Raw genomic sequence first — 13,146 nt, 5'->3', positions numbered from 1 at the left:
TATCACTCCTCAGTAAATTCTATTGACTCGGATTTTAACAGGGAGTTCATGTCCCTCAAAATTGCTAACGTTCGAGACTTTATTTAATTAACTCCAATTAAGTTGAAAGGTTGACACGGTCATCATTGTTCTAGATATCAGCCATGACTTGAAATCGAAAGATATGGGACTGTGAGGGATACCCTAACAGTCCCAAATCTTATACTGTAGCTACCGGTACACATGTACATGTACATGTGTGTATTAACAAATCAACTGACAATATCATCAATTACAATGTCACGCCTGTTGTCATCCTTGCACTATGCACAGTATCTGGGAACAACACATGTACACTAATGTACATGTACATGAACAAGTTTTACCAATGAATACTGAACAATGCATGCCTTGTAAGCATGTCATTAAAAATTCACAATTTCAATGACACCTCAAAAAAATTGGAAATACATATCTTTGTCTGCGCGCCAAAACAATGCAATATGACATCAAAGTTTTATCAGAAATATGGAAAAAGGTATTAAAACACGTTTAAAATGGCAACACTTTGGCATGAAGAGCACTGGGCCCAATTTCATGGCACTGCTTAGCGCAAGCAAAAAATCGGCGCTTACCGCAGCAGGAAATTCTGTGCTTACGGTGAACGTATTTCACAGGTTAGCAAGGAATTTAATTTGGCTTGTGCGCGCGCATGCATACATGTACATCGACCCGCAAACTAAGGATTCTGTGCTTTTTTCTGCTAGTGTGGTTATCGCAGAATGGTGATTGTAAAGTATGGAATTCCGCGGTAAGCAGTGCCAGGAAGTTGGGCCCTAAACATCTTGACAGACAGGCATGTTGAGAATGTCCAACTTGAGTACTGCTACATGTACATGTACATGTATACAATACCATGGGTACAGTACATGAACAATACGCACGTTTGTAAACACATTTCTACTTGAAGTATGTCTAATCACGGAGCTATGTACATGTACTGTACATGTACATTGTACCATGTACCAGTATGTAACTCCATTATCTACATGTACATGTAACTACATGTACACCATGGATGTTCATGCATATACACATGAACATATGCACGTACACATACATGTACAGCATGTTCCTCCTCATTCAAAGTACTCAGTCAACATTCATGTAGCTCTGATGTTTAAAAAAAAGACAAGAGTTTTAAACACAAGCACATGTATATTGAGCATATGGTGCATGTACATTGACGGTACCAACTTTCATGACTTTGAATTATTTTGCGGCTTGCAAAACATCTTGAAAGCAACACCGATTCACCTGTTCACATGCATGGTTTAATTTTTTTTTTCATAATCATGAGTAATAATCTAAATACAAATTACAGCACATGTGACCAGGTGCGCATGTACCGGAACATCTGAAAAGGGCAAGTTTGAAGCATAGAAGACGATGCAATTCACTCTTCATACCTACCGGTATTCTATTAAATGTCATTGACTGACATGGAGTTCATGGAGACTCAACATTTCAAAGGAAAGAGTTTCATACACAGACATCATAAACTTGACACTTGACACCTTGGGCACAAACCCAATGAGACTGGTCAGAAAAATTCTAAATGGTTTCAGAGTAAATACTTTTGGTAATACTCGCCCAGCTAAATTTGACTTTGTAGGATGTAATCAGTATCCGATGGCTGATTTACCACTGTAAGAAAAAATTAGTGATGCCTGTCTATGAATCTTCTTTTCAAAGTATTGGCCAACAAAGTTGAAACTGTTTTTCTGACCAAAGGCAAAGCTTGAGCACTCCACATCTTGGCTCCACCATTTTCAGTGACGGGGACAGCATCTTGTCATTTTCATTGCATGCCCTGATCACGTGACCGTCCTTACATACATGCTATGACCTGTAAGTTGATACCATCGGCCCGACGCATACGCAATGTGATAAACACAAATGGCATGAATGGAACGATCGTCGTTGGGTAGAACCGAGAGGTTGGTGAGTAAAAATCTCATTCACTTAGAAAAATACTTGGTCATGCTCTGAAATCTTTGTTCCACTCCTTTTAAGAGCTATACTTAAGGTTACTCAAGTTTGCTGTCGAGGGAAAATTTGATTGAATACCTGTAGGCTGTAGCTTTGTTACACCTGTGGATCATTCACTTTTCCAGTTTGATTTTAAAAAAACCACAGCGTTATGAATCCATGTAAACTACACTGGCTCAAAGTCACACGAAGTATGACGAAGTAGTGACTATGATTCTCAAAGTACTATGTACATACATACATGTACATGTATATATCCTCTTATCTACAATCATGTACGATATTAATGAACCTGTACACGTACATGTAGGCTACTCCCCTGGAACTACAGTACATACATGTACAGTGTACATACATTGGACTCATCATGCTCATTCACACATTGTATTAACCCTAACCCTCCTCAATCCTTCACCTGTTGGAGGACTGAGGAGTGTTAGGGTTAACTTTGTACATTGTGTACATCCACTGCCTAGTATGTATCCATGTATGTACGAGTACATGTAGATGTAGAAGCATAGCAAATTGAAGTACATGTAGGACCTAGACGACAACATCCATGTGAAGCTAGTGTCTCCGATTGGTTTTCACAGTAGGCATAGACCTAATAAGTGGCAAAATAAGCCTTTATAATATAAGTGACTTGTACAGTCACATACATGTACGTTAGATATTTCTGGGTAAGTACTATTTAACTTTACTGCTTACCTGTTTCACTTTTATTTTAAATAGGTCTTATTTATGATTCACTCAACGATGACTCAACACGCTGCCCGATAAAGACATAATTCTAATAATATTAAGGCTACGGGCCAGCCATGCCAGCTTAGTCATGGTTTGCAAAGGCCTATGCCTAGCGGAAACTTACCAAGAGCAGGAGCGTTAATCCGGATTCGACTGAATTTATCGCAGAATGAGTGGTCTATGCTGTCAAATTCAGTGGAAAATGAAGTTGTATTTTTCCATCCACAAACATGGCAAAAGTGTTTATCCGGATACATCTTTCATACATGTACAAATGTACTTCCGCCTTCTACCGTCTTCCTGGAACTGTGCAACAAGCTATCGATATAGCGCCCTCTGTTGGTCAATGGCTTTCAGACATGACGTCGGCGGAACTTTCGAGCAGGGAAAGTCGAACTTTTCTTTACGTTTTTTTGCGTTCGTCGTGCGCATGAACGGTGGCCTGTCTTTTATAGATTCAGTGTTCGTATGCAGTAGAAGCCCCCCCCAACTTTCGTTTTGTCCCCAAAATGCAAAAAAGAAAAAAAGAAAAAAGGCTGGAAAATATTGGGTTCTCAATATTGCATTATTTTTTTTAAATTAAATGAATATATAGTCCACGATCAATTTTTTTTCGACTCCAAAAGTGGACAGCAGCAGCGAAAATTAAAAGGTTACTACATCAAGTGCGAAAGGTATACCCCCCCTTAAAAATGGCTTAAGAACCATGCCAGTGGCTAGCAGTAAAATTCTGCTGTTTAGATATTATTTCACGTGGCCATAGATTTTATACAAAGTTAGAAAAAAATTCATCATCAGAGTTTGAAGTTTGTTGATCAACCAAATATCAGCCTTACTAGCTCACTGCTTAAACCACTCTCACTGTTAGGGTTACATTTTTCAGTAGGGTAGTCTTATTCTTTTCTTTCGTTCTTGGGGGTGATAGCAGATGTTTCATTTTTTGTATTTATGGCCGCACAAACGTTGTACTACACTCAAGCGCAGCTATTTGTGTTTTATTTTAATTATTTCTTTTAGGCTTGCAACTACAGTACACTGAAAAACCATTAACAAAAGAGGGTTTAAATGTGTCTGATGTAAGATGAAACAAAAGGACAGACAAGGTTTTCTCATTCCAAGTGTTTTATTAAAATGCTCAGTTTCATTTTGTGTTTCACATAGAAACTTATCAGGTATTTTCCTCAAATTTACAAAACAAAACACCACAGGCTATTAAACTATGGTTGCGTCAGTTCCATTTTTTACACATACATATCCACTTCAAAAATCTGTGGAAGAAACAACATTCGTGTCTTCCATAATTTAAAGAATTACCCTTTGTTCTGAGTCACATTTCCTTCACAATCTATACATGTATCAACAGATGCATTAAATCTGGACTATGTGCATTTAGGAAAGAAGATAGTCAGAAATGACTTGACGAATTGTCAACACCGACTTTTGTACATTTGCACACAGTTGGAAATGCTAGTCATATGCAGAGAATACAAAAACAATTGCACAAAGATGTCTGAATAATATTTACTTCTACAACATTGTTACTCATGGTACTTTCTGAAGTTTTAAACAATGCTTACACAAACTGGAGGTTTTAGCTTTAAATGTTGACACAAGTTTCTCAGAGCTGACGTGGAAAGCTTTCCCTCGGTGTAAACTTAGGAGCAATTTCAAATTAAATAAAAACATTAATTAAGTTCACATTTGTGTGAAGTGTTTGATGCACTTTCATTATCACTTGGAGACATTATCATAGTAAATCATCCCATGTAACTGGACATTCTTTTTCAACTTAATGACATCTAGTTCCTTTTAATCACAAATCAACAAGAAAAAACATTGCTTTACAAATTGCTGATAAGAAATCAACGATACACATGTACACTTGCAACTTGATATCTTTATCATAACTGTAATGTGGGGATCACATTTATAGACCTTCAAGTGAAATCCGGTAGTTTGTGACAGTATGTTCTCAAAAGAGTACTCACTCCGGACGTAGATCTCTTCCACAAGAAATTATCTCACACTTGAAACGTTCCTGTTCCTTTTTCATTCCTCAGAAAAGGGGGCTTTATGACATGTTTCTAACTACACTATGAGCATTTTTTGAAACGACTGAATTCGGCTTAGACTTAGACTTTGGTTTCACTGGTTCCAGCTATTTTGAAGCAGCGTTGGAAACCACATGTTCAAGCTCTGACTGAAACCAGTGAAGCTGAAGTCTAAGCCGAATCAACTCATTTCCAAACATTCTATGAAAGGCTGCTGTGTCCGCAAATGGGTTAAGCATTCCTACTTGGGACCATCTAGTTTTCTGAAGGTGGTCTAATTGTGAACAGCTTGGAACAATCACACCTTCCCAATTTTCAGGTACTGCAGTGAGGCTACAGGAAGAAAAATTCACCTCTTTAAACTGTAAAGATAAGAATCTCTGCAGTCCTAAAATTTGAATGGTTAAGCAGTAACTACAGTATGCAAATAATTATGTCTGCCAAGAAATGTTTCCACTCTGCAAAGGAAGGAAAAAAGTTGATCCCTCTAGATCCAGAACTGTTTCAAGAGGTCTACCATTCAACCAAGAGTTTAGGAAGTTCCTATCAGTTCATGGCACCCATTCAGGATGGATGGTGAAGTCGGTGCGTATGTGTTTTGGGTGTATCTTGTGATGTACTTTGCTGTAATCGGTGATGTGGAAATGAGGTCCGCTCATAGGAAGAGGTCGGGGTGCACTCTCAAGACTGTCAAATAATTTCTCGGCTGCTTTTGACTCTGGAATCAAAGAGAACAAGAAATTTAAAATGATTTAAGACAGTTATCTTTTTACCCAATGTGCATGCCAAACGTTTTGTATGCTCAACAGTAAGACCACTTGTGTTGTGGTCAATTCCCTACAAGTCCATCCCAAGTAATCACTCTCAAGTCACAATCTACATGTACACTGTATTCATTGTTCACCCTGTTATGTGATTGGTCATTGGCAGGACTTGTGACAAGATGCGATGGACTTGATACAGCACTGACGATTTTTACGATGTTCTTTTTTCGAGTTCTCAGTTAAAAAGCCAATGAACAAAGAGGTCAGAATACTGTTCAGAACCAAAAGCATACCTTCATGGCCGGCTCCTTTTAGGAAGCGATGAACGGATGCTTGATATGGTTCCCTGACTTGCTCAGTCACATTTCTCGTAGTTCTATCCTGTGGCTGTCTATTCGACACTTGAGTGGTTGCACGAGCGCTATTAACCATTTTCTTCACAGCTTTCCTGTCTGTAAAAAAACATGAAAAAAGTCCATTATTTTCTTTGATAAAAGTCTTAAAACATGAGCTTTTTTGACGACAAAAAACAGTACAGGGTTGAAGTAGAGTACGGGAGGTTATGAAAAAGGTCAACAGACCTTACTGCATGTACATGTAGTACATGGATCATGTAGTTAGAACATTAAGGAAAAAAGTCTAGTGGCAATGCCTAGACACTGCTCTACGGCTCTTTATATTTAGGGGCAAGACAGCTTGTTTCATGTCTGTCACATATGGCATGGAGCTAACCCAGCCTGTTTAAAAGCTCCACAGTCACAAATACTTTTATAGAGCTTGTCTTCCTCAGGATTTCAAAGGACTTCCAAGGCACAGATCAGAGAAGCATTTGACTCAAGAATGTTACTAATTTTTGTACATGTTAAGGGTTTCCTACTCTTGTACTCTTGTGATTTTACGTCTGCTTGAAAAAAATTCCCACTGTCGGAAATGTTTACTTAAATGAAACAAATCCCTGGAACAACTGTTTGTGTTGGCTGTGTGAATTTCCATGACTGCCGGTAATTCCTGGTACAAACAGGAAAGCGATTCAGAGTAAATGTGGAATATGCATAAAGGCACAAACCACAAAGCTACATGTAACTTAAGCAGTGGCAGATCCATTACATGTATTCATAAAATGCGGTAGGGGAGCGATCATTCACACAAAAAGGGGAGAAGAGATGAAACCATAAGTGGCATGAGTGGGGCAGTTTGTAATCAAAACCAAGTTGAGAGCAAAAGAAAAAAATGTGCACCCTGAAAAAACAGAAAGAAGGAAAAGGGGTGGGGGCGGAGGAGGGAACCGAGAGAGCGTTAATGGATGAGCAGTTGGCATGCTCCACATGAATGGGACCAGGCACATTTACACAGTATGTACTAGAACTGGGATTTCACAAAGGTCTACGGTGAATGCTCTAAGACGTTAGTAAACCTAGTAATTCAATTCGAACCATTGAACCTCTACAAGTGGTTGAGGTTTCGTTGATGAGTGGGCATGATACAAGGTACTGCCCTACTCAATTTCTGCATACATGTACCAGTAATACTGACAAGCCTGAGGGCTCGGTTACTTCCACTGAGCCAGGCCAGGGGGGCAATTTGAATCTTTTGTCACATCAATGGACAGAGGAAATTCTTTGAGCCTGGGAAAGTAGAGTGTGGCTGATTGTATGCAATCAAATATTTACTCTGAACCGAATTTGAAGTGATGGCAATGTGCCTGTAGTGTTTGTTCTTAACTCTGTCTGCTTATTGAATGTGGGTTGGCTCCATTAAGGAACCCTCAAAATTTAGCCTGCCACTGACACAAACATGGCTAGGCCTGGGATGCTTGCTTGGGGTATGGAGTGCTCGAGAATAGGAAAAAATAGGAATCTTGCAAAGCATGTCAAGAGATCATTCTTTTTTCAATGGACAATGGCCCAACACATGACCAGATGGTATACACGTACATGTAAATACATTTCTTCTGAGGAGCAAGTAAAAAGTTTCATGAGAGGAAGCATGATGCAGAATAGAGTTACACAAGGCAGGAAAATAACTAAGCAACTTTGAACATGTAGAGAAGCACCGGCAAAGAATAAAGAATAGGATTCATGGACGAAAACCACAATGCAAACCAATTCTGTCACCTCTTGGTCAGTTGGTAATATCCGTACTCTACACACTTACTTGTGCTACCGGCTAGTTTCAACCAGGCCTCAGCTGCCTGTGCTGACCAAGGATCTGAGATCACTCTTTTCATCTTCTCACGCTGTGTTAAAATCAAAGAAACAAATGCCAATGATGACTGTGTCAATCAGTTAGATCACTGACAGAAACTGATCATCGCTTACATTTGGTTAGTTGTTGAAATGATCAGTGCACAAAGGACGCAACAACAAATACTTAAAGCCTCCTCCCTCTAGAAAGACAATGAAAATACGCCTGAAAATTTTAGTATTCTATACTTACACGTACATGTAGTTTGACGGGTGAAAATTGGAAAGTACATGTACATGTACCTGACAAGTCTGTTAACTTACATGTATCTGCAGACAGGTTTCAGTATCAAAAAAAGGCAAAGCGTTTTTAGTAAAATAAAATAGTTCTTAAAAATTAAAATAATTCTGAACACTTGCACTGTTGGTCAGTTTGTATTCATGAATAGGAAGTGGCAAACAAGTTAAGTTATATAAGGAAACATTGAATGCCTGAAATTGTTAAGACATAACCAGCATATTAGTGACAGTTTGGGAATTTACATGTACTTCATTTCTCATGCATGAATATGATTGCTACCTCTTCGTCTCTGTATGTCATGACGTTTGCTGTGCTTGGTCGACCAACGTATTTATGTCTCAGATGGCGTCTCTCCTCCTGTTCCCATGCAGGACACAGAGCATCAACTGTTGACAACATTGGGAAAAATGATTGTAGACACTAATGAATATTGAACATTAATACTCAAACTCTATGAATGGTGTAGCAAGGTTACTTGTTTTTATCAATACAGCCATAATGACAACAGTGTAACAATGAAGTGAAAAAGTTATTAACCAAGAAATCACTTTTTGTGAGTACCTGGTGAGTTCCTCTGCCACTTAAGAACAAAACAGAAAAGAAAGGCCATTAGAACACTGAACCTGAATTTTAATCTAAGTCTTAATGATGGTAGAGATGGTTCTCTTAAGTCTTTTCCCTTTAGTTACTACTAATCAGGGGTGTGAGTGGCTACTTAAAATTAAAGCTGACTGAAATAGCTAGCGAAAAGCTGAAATGCAAAAAGTTCCCATACATGTACTTTTGTACAGACCAGACCTGTGCCCCCAAAAAATGGAAATTCAGGGTCAACATCTAAACAAAAAAGCTGAAATCAGCTAAAAAGCTGAATTCTCACACCCCTGACTAATACAGTACCACTGCTCCTCTTCCTACATATTCACCTAGATACACCTCCTCTTTGATTCTTGCATCAGGATTCTGAAAGCCTTGCACAGCACCAATCTCTTTGCCCATAGCCGCTGAGGGATCATAATACCCAGGGACTTTGTGAAGTCTGCATGTCAGGAACACACTGCAAGGAAATCCAAGGAGTACATGTATGTGTCTGGTTTCGTCATCTACAGCATTTATGTACGGTACATGTGCTAACAAGTTATTTGAGTGCAAATGGCAAAAGGTGGCAGTTTGGTTCAAAACTCTTCATAATTTCTAAAACATTTGTGAAGGGACAGTACAGCTGTTCATTGATTAGTCTTATACTGAAAACATGATTGGAATGAGGACACACATGTACAAGTACACATGCGGTACATGATTTTTGTATTCAACCAAAGCCTCCAAACTTTAAGTTATTAACTAAGCTGACATTGTGCAGTCAGTAGACCATTACTTTCCTATCAAATTGTGCAGTGCCAAATACATGTAATTTGCTTAATGTCAACTTTACACACGGCTCGATGTTAGCATTCCCAGCTTTACGAGTATTCAACCAAATGAGAGATGTATGTGTGCCAGTATGTGGACACCACACTGCAATTTATAACACAGAACCTGTGTCCAATATCGCCATTATACTCAAGAGTGAGAGTTGGCTGAGAACGTAAAAACCTCTCTCAGATAAGCAGATCTGCTTAACCCATCTCACTGAAGACAAGAAGAGACAGTTGTTTGCAAATAAATAGGGTCCTTTGGGGCCACGGATAAAAGATTAAAAGAAGTTTAACACAGAGCTAAATCCTCAAGAAGTACAGCTGAGCCAATCTTAGAAAATCTCTGTGGATTCCAAGGATGCTGTAGAAAACTGACGTGCAGCCTCTTTTGAAGTGATGCAAATAGCATTCAGGCAAACATTTTGTGAAGCCCGGGAAACACCTCTCCTTAGAAAGAGATTTCTGAGGATGCTTAACCCTAACAGTCCTCAGTCCTCCAACAGGTGAAGGATTGAGGACTGTTAGGGTTAATCTAAAAAAAAAGATGAATTGAATCTTGCAAAAACTTACGTACAGAACCAAAGACTTCCAAATACATCCTCCTCATATGATTCATAACCGTTAAATAAAGGGTGAGAAGCTTTGTGGCAGTAATTGGCTCTAAGACAGTATTGATTGTTGTAGGGAAAAAATGTATAGCCCTCTCATCAGTCACTGTGAAACCGCCCTCAGCAAATGTAATAAACCACTTCAGATGCTGTAGCTATGGTTATAAGCCCTCAGTGAGGATTAGCATGGACAATAGGATTCTTTCTCCTTTTCATTCTGAAAATTGTCCACCGCTGAACAAATTGATTTGCTTGGGAGTAAACAGGACTGGAGTCACGAGGAGGATGAAACAACTTGTGGATTACAGATCCATGTTGGCAAAGCAGGCTTAAAGCATTCTTGAAGTTTGGATGGACACATCCCTGGAGCTACTGCTCCTGATCAGAGTCTTTCCACAATGCTGGATCTTTCAACATGTACATGTATACCAGTACCAAACTTTATACGCGTCTTCTCAGTTACTGATTGGCTGCTCACAGCTCTAGGAAGAAATAATGAAAGGGTTTGTGGAGTCTTAATCCATTCAGAATGAATTTTCAACATCGTCCCTTCATTCAGTCATTTCTCTGAGGCACGAAAAACTGGTTGGGAAATTTGTGAAGACTTTTACTGATCAGATGAAGATCTTCATTTGATGTAAAGTCTACAGTATATTAAGTACATGTAGATCAAAAATACCAAAATTAATATAACATGAAGTTTGTTAACATGGTATTACAGACTTTCATTTGGAGGCCCAGTGAAGCAGAAATACAAATAACCTCACAATACAAGGTCTATGCTAAAAATAGTTGGAATTGTACTGCACTTCACATACACTCAAACAACAACAGCAACAATTCATGTCAAATGTGTGGACTTTCCCCCCATTGAAAAATGAATTGAGAGATGGGAATAAATACCATACTTGGCTTAAAAGGATTGTAAACACGTAAGTTTAGGACCACTTTTTTTAATAACCGGAAGCATGTATGCATATGCTACGCAATTTTTCATCACTTGAATGACTGGTAAATGTAGCAAGACAAAACCAGTTGTTAATTTCCCATGAAAATAAGAGTTATAAATGTTCCTGGGGGAAAAATGTTCAAGGGGCTGAATACATGTAAATCAAGTTAACCAGAGTGGTAAAGGTACATAAAGAGAATCCACTGAAAATATTTGGTTCTGTCAATGTTTGTAAAAGAGAGAAGGAAATTGTTCAATTTTTAATTCTGTTTATCAAACCTGTAGGTCTTTTAATCCAAAATTGTGTCTTTTACACACAGTGGAAACACCACTAGTAGCAGCAAATACATACATAACAAAAAAGGTTGCCATTTTGAAAATAAAAAAGATGCAAAGCCCTCTCTCATTCCAACAAAATCTGAAAGTTTCAATATTTATATTTGTACTTGGCCTAAAAATTTGGGGGTGTCAGTTACATTTTTTTCACATTTTAAATGCATTTTTCACATTTTATGATGGAGATCTTAATTTGGAGGCATTTGCTTGAACCAAAATTCAGTATTTTCTGAACTTCAAGCTTTTTGGGATAGAATAATTTCATAGAATTTTTTATGTGTCCTTTCTAGCGCAACTTTATTTTACAAGGGATCACAGTTCATGAGTAACATGTAGTTTAAGCCAAAAAATTCATAACAGAATAGAGTCATATGCTATTTGCCATTGTTTCATTTAAATGTCCTCACAGGATGTGCAATCTCCTCGAGAAATTGCATCCAGAAAATAGACAACAATGTTCAGACTTCAGAGAAAATATGGTACAGCAATTTCAAGTATTTCACTTAACAACATCACTGGTTATAATTATCTATTAGTTCTAGTACATGTACATACTGTACATGTACATGTATACACCACTATTAATAGCATAATATCTGGCATATTTTTTAGCCATCCTCAACTTGAAAGCCCCAGGACTGAAATAAAATGGAACTGCAATAAAACAATATCATATAAAATAACAAGAGGTGGTTTACATGTACATCATTCATTTTTGCTGTAGGCCTAGCCTAGGTGGATTCTCTGACCAAATTACGCGACGGAGGATGAAATGAAGACAACCTTCAACCTAGGCTACTGTAGTCTCTACTTTCATGTAATTGACCAATTGGGAGGATGGTGATTTATTGCTGCTATAATAAAAGCCTCCAACTTATTTCAGGTTGAGTTTGTTACAGAAAATAAGGCTCTTGGCTCATATAAACACTACACTGAACATAAAAAAATCAAAAGTTAGAAGTAAAAAACCCTAATCATGCTACTACACGTCCATGTACACTGTACAGTATGTCATGATCTCCTCATTTACATGTATTATTATTACCACATTCATTGTTTGCATCATTACACGTATCACCATCACATCACCACAGCTGCTAATTTTTATCAGCATTTTTTTTAATTGACAAACAATTAAAACTTAGTTACATTAAAAGATCTGTATACGAAATATTGATAATTTAATCATGGAAGCGTGTCCTTCCTCTAGGATTCAACTTACTCTTTTGGGTGCGGTTTATTTCTCCTCGTTGGGGAAATCGGTCTCATTCTGGCTCTATCTTCCGTTTTGACATTTTTGTCATAATAACTGTGCTCATAAGTAGTTGGTCTTTTATTTGGAGATTTGCTCCAGTCTTCCATCTCTTCAGTCCAGGCAAGGAGAGCGTCTCGCTTTATTTCCACCAGATCCCTGGGGCTAGTTTGGTATTGCGGCCGGCCGTACGTTCCCCGCCCTCCCAAGCGGCCCTCCTTGTTGTACCGGTAACTGGACATGGTCGGGTCTGCCGACTTCGACCGGAATTTGGTAACAATGCTACCCCGGCCTGGCAAGATGTGTCCGGTTGCCATGATTACTGGCGTCTTATTTCTCCAGATCCTATTCGGTAGTCTCTAATAACATCTGATCCAACTTTTGTCCTGAGAAGCTGGACAGAAATGAGCTTGTTAGAGACGTTTCAGAGTCGGTATTTTACATCCGTGTTGTGTGGTCTCATTCATTGTGTACACCAGGTGACCTTTCCAGCTCTAAGCAACCAGTTTCTGATT

General features: G+C 38.5%; 2 protein-coding genes across 7 annotated transcripts in view; both read right to left on the bottom strand.

Annotated features, from left to right (window-relative positions):
• The window catches only part of LOC110973156 (uncharacterized), a 54,529-nt gene extending 51,423 nt beyond the window's left edge, over positions 1-3,106 (bottom strand). For 5 of the 6 annotated variants that reach the window (XM_022223731.2, XM_087132479.1, XM_022223734.2 and 2 more), the window contains exon 1: positions 2,900-3,106. The gene's annotated coding sequence lies outside the window, so the exon portion shown is untranslated. Of the gene's footprint in view, positions 1-2,739; positions 2,838-2,899 lie in introns of those variants that run through there. The other variant, XM_022223732.2, reaches the window with a different exon arrangement.
• Positions 3,107-3,879: 773 nt separating this feature from the next.
• Positions 3,880-13,112, bottom strand: LOC110973272 (uncharacterized). Its single transcript, XM_022223961.2, has 6 exons — positions 12,602-13,112; positions 8,998-9,128; positions 8,354-8,460; positions 7,745-7,826; positions 5,884-6,042; positions 3,880-5,544 (listed from the first exon to the last, which is right to left on the bottom strand). The coding sequence occupies exons 1-6, from the start codon at positions 12,946-12,948 to the stop codon at positions 5,378-5,380; spliced, it is 993 nt and encodes a 330-aa protein (XP_022079653.2). The 5' UTR covers positions 12,949-13,112; the 3' UTR covers positions 3,880-5,377.
• Between the last annotated feature and the right edge of the window lie 34 nt (positions 13,113-13,146).

This window comes from Acanthaster planci, linkage group LG02, assembly GCF_054643075.1.
Source record: "Acanthaster planci isolate LZ-2023a linkage group LG02, COTS_SCS, whole genome shotgun sequence".
In the NCBI taxonomy this organism is placed as follows: Eukaryota; Metazoa; Echinodermata; class Asteroidea; order Valvatida; family Acanthasteridae; genus Acanthaster; species Acanthaster planci.
This window is presented reverse-complemented; position numbering and strand designations above follow the sequence as displayed.